The 12,286-nt window shown below is 42.9% G+C and overlaps 2 protein-coding genes across 2 annotated transcripts in view; one reads left to right on the plus strand and one right to left on the minus strand.

Moving 5' to 3' along the window:
- Positions 1 to 55: 55 nt before the first annotated feature.
- Positions 56 to 5,521, plus strand: exorh (extra-ocular rhodopsin). Its single transcript, XM_085443862.1, has 5 exons — positions 56 to 1,049; positions 1,300 to 1,468; positions 1,647 to 1,812; positions 3,393 to 3,632; positions 4,698 to 5,521. The coding sequence occupies exons 1-5, from the start codon at positions 689 to 691 to the stop codon at positions 4,815 to 4,817; spliced, it is 1,056 nt and encodes a 351-aa protein (XP_085299988.1). The 5' UTR covers positions 56 to 688; the 3' UTR covers positions 4,818 to 5,521.
- Positions 5,522 to 5,720: 199 nt separating this feature from the next.
- The window catches only part of plxnd1 (plexin D1), a 71,597-nt gene continuing 65,031 nt past the window's right edge, over positions 5,721 to 12,286 (minus strand). Inside the window, exons 30-36 of the mRNA XM_085443855.1 lie at positions 12,004 to 12,038; positions 11,265 to 11,369; positions 10,937 to 11,100; positions 10,697 to 10,844; positions 7,981 to 8,121; positions 7,784 to 7,858; positions 5,721 to 6,747 (exon numbers count right to left, since the gene is read on the minus strand). Coding sequence (XP_085299981.1) covers positions 6,631 to 6,747; positions 7,784 to 7,858; positions 7,981 to 8,121; positions 10,697 to 10,844; positions 10,937 to 11,100; positions 11,265 to 11,369; positions 12,004 to 12,038 — 785 coding nt within the window. The 3' untranslated portion in view covers positions 5,721 to 6,630. The remainder of the gene's footprint in view (positions 6,748 to 7,783; positions 7,859 to 7,980; positions 8,122 to 10,696; positions 10,845 to 10,936; positions 11,101 to 11,264; positions 11,370 to 12,003; positions 12,039 to 12,286) is intronic.

Raw genomic sequence — 12,286 nt, forward strand, 5'->3', positions numbered from 1 at the left:
TTCTTAATCCTTCAAAGACAATAACTGCCCCTCTTGATTTGTGTTTGTGTCTCCCAGATTCTAATTGCAGTTCACTCAAGGCTATGAGTTGAGCTCTGCATTATGCATTGGTTAGGGATTAGGCTTTTACAGATGCAAATAAGTTGGACCGCTCAAGAAATTTCATTTATAGTTGGTCTACTCTGCACGGTTCAGATCACAGACAGTTAGTTTCCTTCCCTTTCCCTCCTACTCTCTCATCTCATTCTGATGCAGCACTGATGCGCATGACAGTAATGATGGGGTTTGGATAACCATGGCTGTTACCTCTCACCTTGAAATTGCTTAACATACTGCATATCTATTTCTGGAGTTTTCTCCATTGTGTGTGTATCTGTGTGTGCGTCTGTGAGAGAGAGAGGGACTCTCACATTGTGTGTCTTAATTCCATCTTCCCTAACACTTCACTCTTTGCAAGTCCCTAATCCGACCAGCCTGTTTAAAAGGTGCCGCACCTCCTCAGGGGGCTGCAGAGAACACCTTACTTCTACAAGAGCCATTCCACCGTCCATCCTTTCTCCCTCATTTCCACTTCAACTACACCAAAAGACTCCCTCATAGTAGTTTATTCTAAAAAGAGAGAGAGGCACAGATTGTTTCATCCACTTTTAAGGTCTTAGAAGAAGAAAAGGCATCAACACCCGCAGCCATGAATGGCACAGAAGGACCCAACTTCTATGTACCCATGTCTAACAAGACTGGGGTGGTGCGCAGCCCATTTGAGTACCCTCAGTACTACCTGGCTGAGCCCTGGAAGTACTCTCTTCTTGCAGCGTACATGCTGTTCCTCATCATTTCTTCCTTCCCCATTAACTTTCTCACCCTCTACGTCACTGTCAAGCACAAAAAGCTGAGGACCCCGCTGAACTACGTTCTGCTCAACCTGGCGGTGGCCGACCTCTTTATGGTAGTTGGGGGCTTCACGGTCACGCTCTACACGGCCCTGCATGGATATTTCGTCTTAGGTGTCAGCGGCTGCAATATTGAAGGATTCTTTGCCACATTAGGAGGTAAGAGTCAGAATTGTGTAAACTGTGTTTTCTGTGTGGATTTAGAACAAAACAAGTCACACTTTAAATTTGCTATAGTTTTTGGGTCACTCTCATAGGTTTGAATGTATTAAGTCGTTCATTTTTATAGGAAATTAGTTTGTCTAATTACTTAAACTTGAATCTAATATACTGCTTTTATTATTTCATGTTTAATGTCAGTAGAGATACTGTACTTAAACTTACATACATGCTTTCTTTCATGTTTTAGGAGAGATTGCTCTCTGGTCTCTGGTGGTTTTGGCTATTGAGCGCTATATTGTGGTCTGTAAGCCGATGACCAACTTCCGCTTTGGAGAAAAACATGCCGTGGCTGGCCTGGGTTTCACATGGGTCATGGCCCTGACCTGTGCTGCTCCCCCTCTCTTTGGATGGTCCCGGTACAGTTAGTTTCTGTGTCTACACTCTGTTTGATTAATATTCTGAGGACCATTTTCCCAGTAAAGCAGTTTTATAGTTATGTTTTTAAAACCTGCAAACTAGTGTAACTCACACATGTGGCACAAATACTGTGTAATGGTGCTGGCCGAAGTCTTTGAGTTATTGTGTGTTGTGCAGGTATATCCCAGAGGGAATGCAGTGTTCCTGTGGGATTGACTACTACACTCCCAAGCCTGAGATCAACAACACCTCGTTCGTCATCTATATGTTTGTCCTCCACTTCTGTATCCCCCTGTTCATCATCTTCTTCTGCTACACTAGCCTCCTCTGCACTGTGCGAGCGGTAGGAATGCCACTGCCAAAGCAATATTAATAGCAAAGACTTGATATATTGTTTAGCCCTGTAGAAAAATTCCACTTTATTATGTTTTTTTGATTATTATTTTCACCTTGCTCCCTTTCACAAGGGGTACTGCACATCACAGAGTCTCTGGAGATGTAAGGGATTTAGGGGCTCAAGGACACTTCAGGAGGGCAGATCCCTGCCAACATGGCAGCTTACACCCAGGTCCTCTGGCTAAAGGGCAGTCTGCCTGCTCACTGTGTCGTCCTGATGCCTTTATTAATAATAGAATAAGAGCATTTATAATGTATAAGTGATTATACACAATTATAATGCAGATTTTCATTTAAATTGGCTATAATCAGCATTCTTTAGTACATCTGTCAAATGGTAGTTTAAACATGTGGAAACAGATTAAAATAGGTTGCTTATAACCTACAGAGAATTTTTGTTATCTGAATCTGCAGCTCCTCCCAGCTTTGGGGAGATTTAGAGGGAGTTTCAGGGAGACTGTTTTTGGCTGCGTGACCCAGCTTTAATGATCTGGTACACTTACTACTCTCATAGCTTCTCGTGTGTGTTTTTTGATAAGGATACACCAACTGCAAAACACTAGGCCAATGTTTAATATAATGCTTTGGCTGACATCTTATACCAAGTCTAGATTATGATAATTTATTACACTGATTGGCCTACTGCAGTCAACACAATGTCAACTTTGTGTCAATATATCAACGTTTTTAGCAAAAGACCCAAAACTCAGCATCACCTCCCACACACTACAAATACACTTTATTTGTTATTAGCTGCTAAACAAAAAGGAGAACCAAGCATCTAAAGGGGAAGATATGTATAGTTAGTGTAGTGAGAGACAGTCTCTCCTAAAATCTAATCATTCAACATTCGTGTGAAATATGAGCATCTTTACATATGTTAAATTACATTAGCCTGATGTGAGCCTGAGGTAAGTTTTCATGCAGACAAAGTTAAAGATAAATTTAAAACCATTACGATTTCTCTATTGAAACCTACAGCTTAAGCTTGTGCTGCTTGTAGCTAGTTCAGACCAAGAACAGACCTAACAGTACAAAAACAATAAATAAAATGCATTACAATGCTAATGCCTAGCTAACTCTTAACCTCCACACTAGCTATGCCAAAAAGTCTTGTTCTGAATAACGTATTCAACCTTTGCTGCCCCCATGTGGACAAAGAAATTAGTGCACGTTCACAAGTGACAGGCATGAATTCTCATCTGTTTTTGGAGAGAGTACGTGTCTCATGTCAGTGAGAGATCGGTAGAGCTAAGACAAAACTTGAAGTTATTATCTCAAAATTTGAATATTTGAAATAATGCTGCAAAATTCTGACTGGCAGGAAAAAAGAAATTACTTCAGTGGTGGAAACGAGCTTCCATAGGATAATGCGTTTGTTTTTTCCACAACATAAAAAACATAACTAAATAAACAGTGTTAGTCATCTCGGTGGTCTAATCAGTTTTGTTCAGCAGTCGTGATGGGCTCAAGCCTTTTGTTTACATTCGGATTAGAGGTTTAAGTTAACCTGAATCTGTCTGTCAGGCTGCAGCTCAGCAGCAGGAGTCTGAAACCACCCAGAGGGCAGAGAAAGAAGTGACTCGCATGGTCATTGTCATGGTGATCTCCTTTTTGGTATGCTGGGTGCCCTATGCCAGCGTGGCTTGGTACATCTTTGCCAATCAGGGAACTGAGTTTGGGCCAGTATTCATGACTGCTCCCGCCTTCTTCGCCAAGAGTGCCGCTCTGTACAACCCAGTCATCTACATCCTGCTAAACAGACAGGTATGACGTACAAGAGTATTTTCACGAACGCATTTTCACTTTGACACAGTTTTTGCAGGAAATTGTGTGGGCTTCATGTGTCTGACAGCTGTGGTTACTTTTCAGAGAAGCGCTTTACATAGTAAATTTTAGCTTATATAGTAACAAATTTCCTGTTCCCAGCAGTTGGGGTTGTGTGTTTTTTTTTCCAGAGGTGTGTGATTCTACCAGATTTGCCCATTTTCAAATGATTTGGTTTAATTGTCTAGTAGTGTTTCCATTTCTTTATCCTTCATTTCATTGCTCACTTCAGGTTAACAAATCGTTAACTTGGAAACTACAGGGGTACACTAATGTAATCTCTACTTTGACTAGTAGACTAAATCTAAATTTAAGAACATTTCTCTAATTCACACGGGCGATCGTGGCTCAAGAGTTGGCAGTTCGTCTTGTAATCGGAAGGTTGCCGGTTCGAGCCCCGGCTCGGATAGTCTCGGTCGCTGTGTCCTTGGGCAAGACACTTCGCGCCCCAGGGCAGCTGTGGCTACAATATAGCTTGCCATCACCAGTGTGTGAATATGGGTGGATGACTGAATGTGTAAAGCGCTATACAAATACAGGCCATTTCAATAGTTAGTTCGTTTTTTCTAATTAACTATGTCCCAAACAAAAAAAAAATAAAGTCAAATAAAAAAAAATTCAAATCAGCAGATAATGACCTGTAATTGTCTTTTCTTTCATTTTTAACCTTTATTTCATAATTTAAGCCATAAGTGCTGTGTTTATAGGTTTTTTTGATTTAAGCAGTTCTGTCATATAAAGGCTGAGATGTATTGTCGCCGTGTTGTTGCACAAATTGCACTTTTTTTTTCTTTTGAATCCTCAATGATTAAATTTGTAGTTACACTTAAATTTAAATTATTTACACTTAAACAGTTTGCAGGTGTATTTTTATAGGCAATAGTTTTTCTGATCTGGCTCACTAAAAATCAAATTGAGCTGTATGTGGCCTTGCGACGTAAAATGAGTTTGACAACCCGTGAAGGCGTCATAACTCTGATTGTGATTTGTTTTTGTGACCTCCAGTTCAGAAACTGCATGATCACCACGGTGTGCTGTGGAAAGAACCCATTTGGAGAAGATGAGGCCGCCGTCTCCAAAACTCAGACTTCATCCGTCTCTTCAAGCCAGGTGGCCCCCGCTTGACCTGTGCTCCCTTTCTCACCCTCTTCTGTCCCATCTGTGCCTGCCTCAGATGGGGACCCACCACCGCCAAGCAGCACTACCTTCAATCAGCCAATCCTCTTGACTTACCTCTCCTTTTGTCTTCTCTGCAGTGTCGCCACTGCACCTTCAAGTGGGACTGACACATTTAAAAACCAGCATGTGTGTTTTTAATCCATTTAATTATGGAGGGTTCAGCTGGTCTCACAGATTTTAACCTGGCATCCAAAGGGGTGACCACTTGGTGGTCATCCAACTGAGCACCATATGAGCTCTCTACTTTCCAAAAACACACAAACTGGGTAAAAATCCAACTGTAAGTAATTATCACAGCTAATTATGTATCCAAAAACGTGCTTTAAACAGTCAATTATATGAGTGGAATTACTCTGTTTAGATAATCAGATGAGTTTTTAAGCTCTACTCTTGTCTCTCTAACTCTATTCTAGTTGCCGTGTCGATCAAGCTGAGAAGGTTAGCTTCTTGGTATTGTCTGAGATGATTAGTGTAAAGAAATATGGACCTCCTGCAAGAGTCTGTACATGTGTGAGTTGGATGTTTATGTATGCGAATGTCAGAATGCTAGTGTGTGAATTAAGGTGAAACAGGAATATTACTGTAATGGCTCGGATTTGTGGCAGTTGTTCTGTGTCCTGCAATAAAAACAAAGCTAAATGTCTGCACGATCCCCCCTGCCCCTTACTCGTTTTCTTCATGAGAACATTTACAAGGATTTCTGAGAAGTTCCAGATGCTAGCTTGTGGGCTTTTAGGTGGCAGGCCAAATCATAATGGTTTTCAAATGTTAAAATTCACTGTGGCGCTGTAATGCATTTAGAAGTGAACCACTCTGAGAATTAGTATAATAAATGCCATTACTAGACACTTTAAAATCCTAAATACTGTAATTTATTTCACAAACTCTGACAAGTCATTTGGCATCACAAATACAGTCTCTCCTCTGATTATATTGAGCTCACTTTTTTTTTTCTTAAATGTAAATTTCTCTCTTTTAAATTTGATCAGAATCCAACATGATTACCATTCATTGACAAGCACACAGATCAACACTTATATACTGATGCAGCTCTTCCCAGTGAACTACATTACATTTGATTTCATAAATTTCAGTCATTTATATTCGTCGCCCCACTCCTCCGCAACCCGTCATCAACCTGCGAAGCACATTGGGACATATTGTTGAAAGCACCAATGAAAGTCCAACGCCCATCTTCACCAATCACACCTGAGAACGTTGCAGGCTTTAGGAGATGAGAGGAGTTTATCATGGTCCTACTAATCCTGATGAACAGGCCACTTGAAAGCATTATAACACATCTATAAATATTGCTATGGACATTATATTACAGTACAGTGCATCATTGGCTTGTTCCCTTCAGAAAAGGGTTCAGTGCGTTAAGGTTGCCACCAGGGCGAACTGTAGGTCCCAGTAACTGTAAAGACATCCCAAAACCCCCATCTCTGAGCTCCCACACATTCCCTCTAAAGCTTAGTAGAGTCCAGTCGGAACTGCGTCTGTTTCATGGATTAATATTTGGGAAAATTTCTTGGCATCCCCACAAGAAAGGAGGGATACTTTGCAAATGTATGATGCTTAACAGGCAGGTTTGAATCCTTTGCTCTGCCGCTTTCCATCCTGGTAACAGTTTGCTTGAAGAATAATAACACTTAAGACGGATAACTCCTGTGACCGACATTCCCAAGTAACCACGTAAGTGGGAGAAAGGCAGTTAGCAGCAGGAGGAAGAGATTGTGAGCAGAAGATATTGGCAGGTTCAGGCTTCACTGCAGCACTCATAGATGTTGTCCTCCACAAGGGCAATGACCTGCTCAAACTTGTGGTGCAGCTGAGTGCGACGTGCAGTGGGGTTCGACTCCAGAGCGTTCACCACCTGACCGAGGGAGATAGAAAAGAAACACACAACAAAGGAGACTTTCAGTGGCTGTCGAGCATTCATGCATCTATCTTTCTGGAGAGATTTAGAGAACCAGCCAGACATAGAAAGTCGAACAAGTGAAAGGGAGAGGCAGCAGAGGAACAAGTGAAGTACTTCAGCCTCTTCTGCTGCCTTCATGCATGCCTCCACACCACAAAAGCATTCGCTCTTCACATATTTACAAAATCCACATCTGCTCTGTTTTTCATGCCCAATAGTTGTCACCGTGTCAGTGGGATTTATGGGCTCTTAGCGGCAGTGTGCTACCAGGCAGAGCGAACTGAGCTGGGGCGACAGAATAGGCAATCAGGGGCCATTCAAAGAGCTCCCTGAATCAGAGTCTAAGCCCATGGCCCACGTCAGTACAGTAGCTTGACAGAGGAAAGCAGCTAAACGGTATTATCATGAGGGTGCTCCATTAAAGCACAGTCACCACTGACTAAGCCTCTCTAGAGAATAGTCACAGCAGCGAGGAAACATGGGGGAGTACAGCAGGGGCTTGAACAGGGCTAGTTCAACGCGACGCATGAGATACGAAGCGGCACCTTAACAGTCATTAAGCAGATGGGGTTGTGATTAAAGAGAAGGTAAACAGCACGCTGTTTGCCTAAAGTGAAAGGTATCCGTGGGCTGGAAACAAAGGATTGGACAGACTGAATAGCGGCTGCTGCTAAGAAGATATTCCACACGGAGTATTTTCCCCGCTTAAAACATAACACCAGGAAAAAAACAACAAAATACTGCAGGTTTTCAACTAAGGCATTACACGACAGGTTGTGAAGGTGTCTACAGTATGTGACATCTGTCAGCGTGGCTGCGATCTTCCCTACTGATGAGTCACGCTCCGATATCCATCTGTGAAACTTAATACAGCAAGTGGGCTCAACTGAGATGTTTCATCTGCCAAATAGGGGCTGTTGTTTCAACAATAAAACATCTAATCCAAATATGAGATCACAAACACAGAAAAAGCACTGTGAATATCTCTTACCTGGTTTCTGTATCTCTTGGCATATTTGTAGATTTCTGTCAAGGCCAGGTTGGTGTTGAATTCATTTCTGTATTTCTGCCGGAGCGATATCAACATGTTTGATTACATTTAAAAAAAAATAAGAACGGGCCTGTGATTGCAGGCTTTTGTGAAACTAAATGACTCACACACAGAAACTTTTGGAATCTTTCACTTACTCGTGACTCCTCAGCCAGGTGAGCATTCATCTCCTGCTCGCTGAGGGGTGGCATGTCTTGTATCTGCTGGTAATAGCATTGCACTCTCTTCTTATACTCTGGGATCTCCTTGGCATACAGCAGCTTGTTGGTAGGCGAGTCCTGGAAACAAATGGCAGCTTTTAGCCAGAGTACTCAGACATTAAGAACACCTTGCAAATCCAGAGTTGTGAAATAAAAATGGAACAGCTTTGACCTTAAGGCTATGTGGCCATTTTAGCCTGCTTTAGATTTCCAGACTACTACATTTGTCTTTCTTAGTCTCACTACGTTTACTCAAAGTTATGGTTACTATATACTCTGAAATCTGTATCATTATACATTTCACCTTTCAACTGTGCTGCTCTCATGCTAATCTAGCAGTAATAAAGCTTTGACAAGAGCCGAACAAAGACAATGTGCTCACTCACAGTCTGCCCTTATTATTTTATGGGTAAACGCCTGCTATTTCCTGCTGATCCATTTTTTCGAGTCTGCTTTCCCCTGCTGTCAAATTCCCTACATTTAAGTTGTGATATTGCAATTCTTGGCCAATGAGGTTTCTGCTCAAGCCCGTCATTTTCTGGCTGCTCGGCTTTAAATACCATTTCAATCCAGTGTTTCTGACTTTTCGTACCTCCTGCTGTGCAACCCACCTCCCCCTCATCCATGGAGACAGAAGTGAAACTTTATATCAACCACCCGCTGGGCCCTACTGCATCACCGTCAGCATCTGAACTCTGGGATCTTGATGTGGGCCTACGCATAATTACGATGCTTCTCATTGATGAATGAGTCACAAAAAATGTAACCTCTGTTAAAACCTGATTAAAATTTTTTTTATATGCTTCAGTGTTTATTTGCAATAAAACACTCTAAGGACACTTCGTCCAGTCAGTGCTTATGGGCAGGCCAAGGATTGTCTCACATCATGCCCCTCACTCCATTCCCCTACATTTGAGTAAAAGAGCTTCCTCCTCTTGGAATAAAATGAACACTTCTCCCACTTTGCCCTAATGGCGGTTTAATTAAACTGGATGTTATTTGTTGATGAGCCTATCTACACCAGTCTAAAGTGAAACAATGGAGGGAGGGAACCGTTTCCTTTGCGCACAGAAGGAGACTCAAACAGTTATAGCCAGGGAAGAAACAAACCAGTCTAAACAACTCTCTCCACAGTCACTTTAGGCTCTCACACTGGTGTTTATTCAAGCAGGAAGAGAAGTAGTGAGGCTAAAAGGCTGTGGGCATGTTCAGGTTTCAGTTGTGGCTGTTGTTGTGAGCGAGTCTGTGTTGCGTGTGTGTTACTGTGAGAGAGAGAACGGGACAGGGAGAAAGTAGGGCAGGGAAAAAGACGGGGTTAAAAGTGACGGACAGCCACAGCTTTCAGCATCAGTGAAGGTGCTTACAACACACCTTGGCATTTCTATGTGTCATGAGCTATTTGTGTCACCTATTGCATGTTTGTGTGGTTTAATGTGCTGAGGGACTGGATGGCTCCGGCTACAGTTGCTCCTTCTGATAGTGAACCCTCTCTCTTCCTGTCCACAAGGTCACTTCCTGCTGCTCGCCCATCTGCCTGGTAACCCCCCTGTGACCCTATGGCCCTCTATGTCCTGCATCTCGCCAGATAAGAGGGTTTCTGTGGAAACAGCGAGCCATGCTTAGTCTCCTACCCCTCCCTCACCCCTGCTGGCTCCTGCTAATCCAGACCCTACACTCTCTATTCCTGAGGCACATTCACAAACAGGCGACCGTGCATAGAGGTGTGTCAGGCCACCGTCCTTAACCTACAGGAGAAAATGTGGCCATATCCTTGAACCTGGCGATTCCACAGACAGATGTGACACAATAATGAGACACCATGGAAAAATCTGTCATATTGGGAGGTTTTGTGTTCGTTTCTACATCTATAGGTACACATCTGCCCGCAAGTACATGTGAATATTGGCGCTGTGGATGCGCTCGCTTTTTGGCTCGGACCTGAAGTGTATAAATCAGACTGTTTCTCTGTGAAAGAGGAGCATTATTTGATGAGTCCTCGGCTCCCTCCAGGGAGGAAGCCAGTCAGAGAGAGACAGGAAGCAGAGCGTGCTCAGGGTCACGGTGTCTGAAGGATGAGACGGATTTGTGAGCAGTGAGGACATTGACATGCAAGCACACATATACAGACAGATAGACGAATGCACACACACGCGCGCACACACATTGGCGCACAGCACAAAAAGAGATCCCTGGTGCTCATGACCTTGGATCAGCCGACTGGGCTGAAATAACATGAGGAAAGGAGGTAGATGGGGCTGACAGTCTGAAGGCTTTGGGATGAAGGTTCACAGTGGGACCTGAGGTTTGTGTGTGTTAGTTAAATACAGTAGATACATAGAGCTGATGGACAGATAAATACAGTATGATAAATCAGAGGTTTTCAAGGAAGGCAGAGGAAGCCCAGGGGGGATCTATTTCCATATATGAATTTAAACACACACAGAGAACATCACAAATAATGTCAATAAATATACTTAGATAGAAGACTTTTATCACTTTCTCTGAGAATTGTGTTTTGTAGGGATTTTTTTTTCCAGCTTTAAACTTTTCCACTGGTATTCATATGGGTTTGTATGCTGGAAACAGGAACTGCAAAAAGCAGCTTTGAAAACAAGAAAGAGACGTTGACAGAGAGAGATGGTGACAGACTCACTTTGCCTAGTTGCAGGTCAGAAATGGAGCAGGCATCGATGAAGGCCTGGGCGATGACAGATAGACATGCGTCCATGTGATCTGTCTTATCAATGTCAAACACAAACTGAGGATTCTTCAGGATGTTTACCCAGAACCGCAGCGGTAAACTGCACAGACAGAGAGCAAGATAAGCTGTTAAAAGCACTTGCACAAAGAGGCTGACCAAAGAGGATTTTAATCGGACCGTTTAGTTGCCTACCTGTTGGTCTTCCAAATGTGCAGGGTGTCTGGGTCTGTGATGCCCCGTTTGTCAGCCTGTTCCTCCAGGAAGTCAAAAAAGTATTTAACAGCCAGAGGAGGGCGGTCTGGAGGGATGCTGAGGATGGCCTGAAAGAGGTCATCCAAGAACTTCTGAAGAGTTCCCTGTGGAGGAAGAGATAAAATGCGGCTCACACATATGCAGACACATGGTTTCATGCGACGAAGGAATTTCTGTGTGGCTTCTGAAATAAATACAGGTAATAAAATATGGAACAGAGAGATGACTTGTGTTTTGTTTTGGCTTTTGGTCTCTTGACTATAGTTACCTTTGTAGACAGCAGGCGTGTCAGGTAGATTTCAGGCAGGACTTTCTTGCGATGACTCTGCCTGTGTGACCTCTTGTTCTCCATTAGCTCATCGTGAGGTAGCACCTATGAAAAAAAAACCAGTAAAAAAAAACATTAACTGCACATAGATCAAAGCAGTGAACCCCAACATGAGTAGCTGAATGAATGCACCACTGTCTTTGCTGTACAAAATGCCAGAGGGGAATTTTCTGGTTCTTGCATTAGACACATGATCCGCATAAGGGTATTTTGAAGCTCTAAATAATTTACAGAAATAGGGAAGTGATGGGATTTGGGAAATTCTCATGGTTTTCCTCCAGTTGCCGTGCACAGCATCATGTCTGGGACTTGCTCATACAAGTCTACATGGGGGTAGCGGAAAGAAAGAAGCAGTCAAATTCCACCTACTTGTGTCAAAAAATGACTACTGAACTGTCCTGCAAAACTAACTATTCACCCGGCAAATTGTATCCAAGGAACTCATTATTCTAAAGTCAAAGGGCCCATATCTTGGCTGACGTTTATAAAAGAGCTTAAGCGGCATTAGTGCTGTCATGTCCTCTCAGCAGCTTTCCTTTTCACCTCTATTCACCCCCATTCTCTCTGTCATCAGGCCTGCTCTGGGCTGAGTAACACTGGCACACAGAGGAAAAGCTCGGGTAATAAACTTAGACATAGCTCACAGAAACATTCTGATTGCCTATGAGGAGATACTCACCAAGTGTACATACTTCTCAGTATCCAGATCTTTAACTGAGGAGAGAGAAACAGAAAATAAATAACATACAGTAAGAAACAATGTGCAATCAGCAAGGTGGAGACCTGACAGAATAAAGAGGATACGGTAACACAGGGGAGTTTGACAGATAGGAGGAAGAAAAAAAAAAAAACCCGGGAAGATTGACAGGGCTGCAAGAGAGATAGAGTGCATGCAAAAGGAGAAAGTGATTAAGGTGGACTGTGGGCCAGTCGAGGACGGGAGCTGTCTGAGAGAATGAAAG

The sequence above is a fragment of the Copadichromis virginalis genome, linkage group LG20, assembly GCF_057382275.1.
Source record: "Copadichromis virginalis isolate Kocher_CV1m ecotype Utaka linkage group LG20, C_Virginalis_male_GT1.1, whole genome shotgun sequence".
In the NCBI taxonomy this organism is placed as follows: domain Eukaryota; kingdom Metazoa; phylum Chordata; class Actinopteri; order Cichliformes; family Cichlidae; genus Copadichromis; species Copadichromis virginalis.

Coding starts and splice junctions, on each gene's coding strand:
- exorh (XM_085443862.1), top strand. CDS start 689: ATGAATGGCACAGAAGGACCCAACTTCTATGTACCCATGTCTAACAAG. Junction 1,050..1,299: donor ATTCTTTGCCACATTAGGAG/GTAAGAGTCAGA, acceptor TTCATGTTTTAG/GAGAGATTGCTCTCTGGTCT. Junction 3,633..4,697: donor ACATCCTGCTAAACAGACAG/GTATGACGTACA, acceptor TGTGACCTCCAG/TTCAGAAACTGCATGATCAC.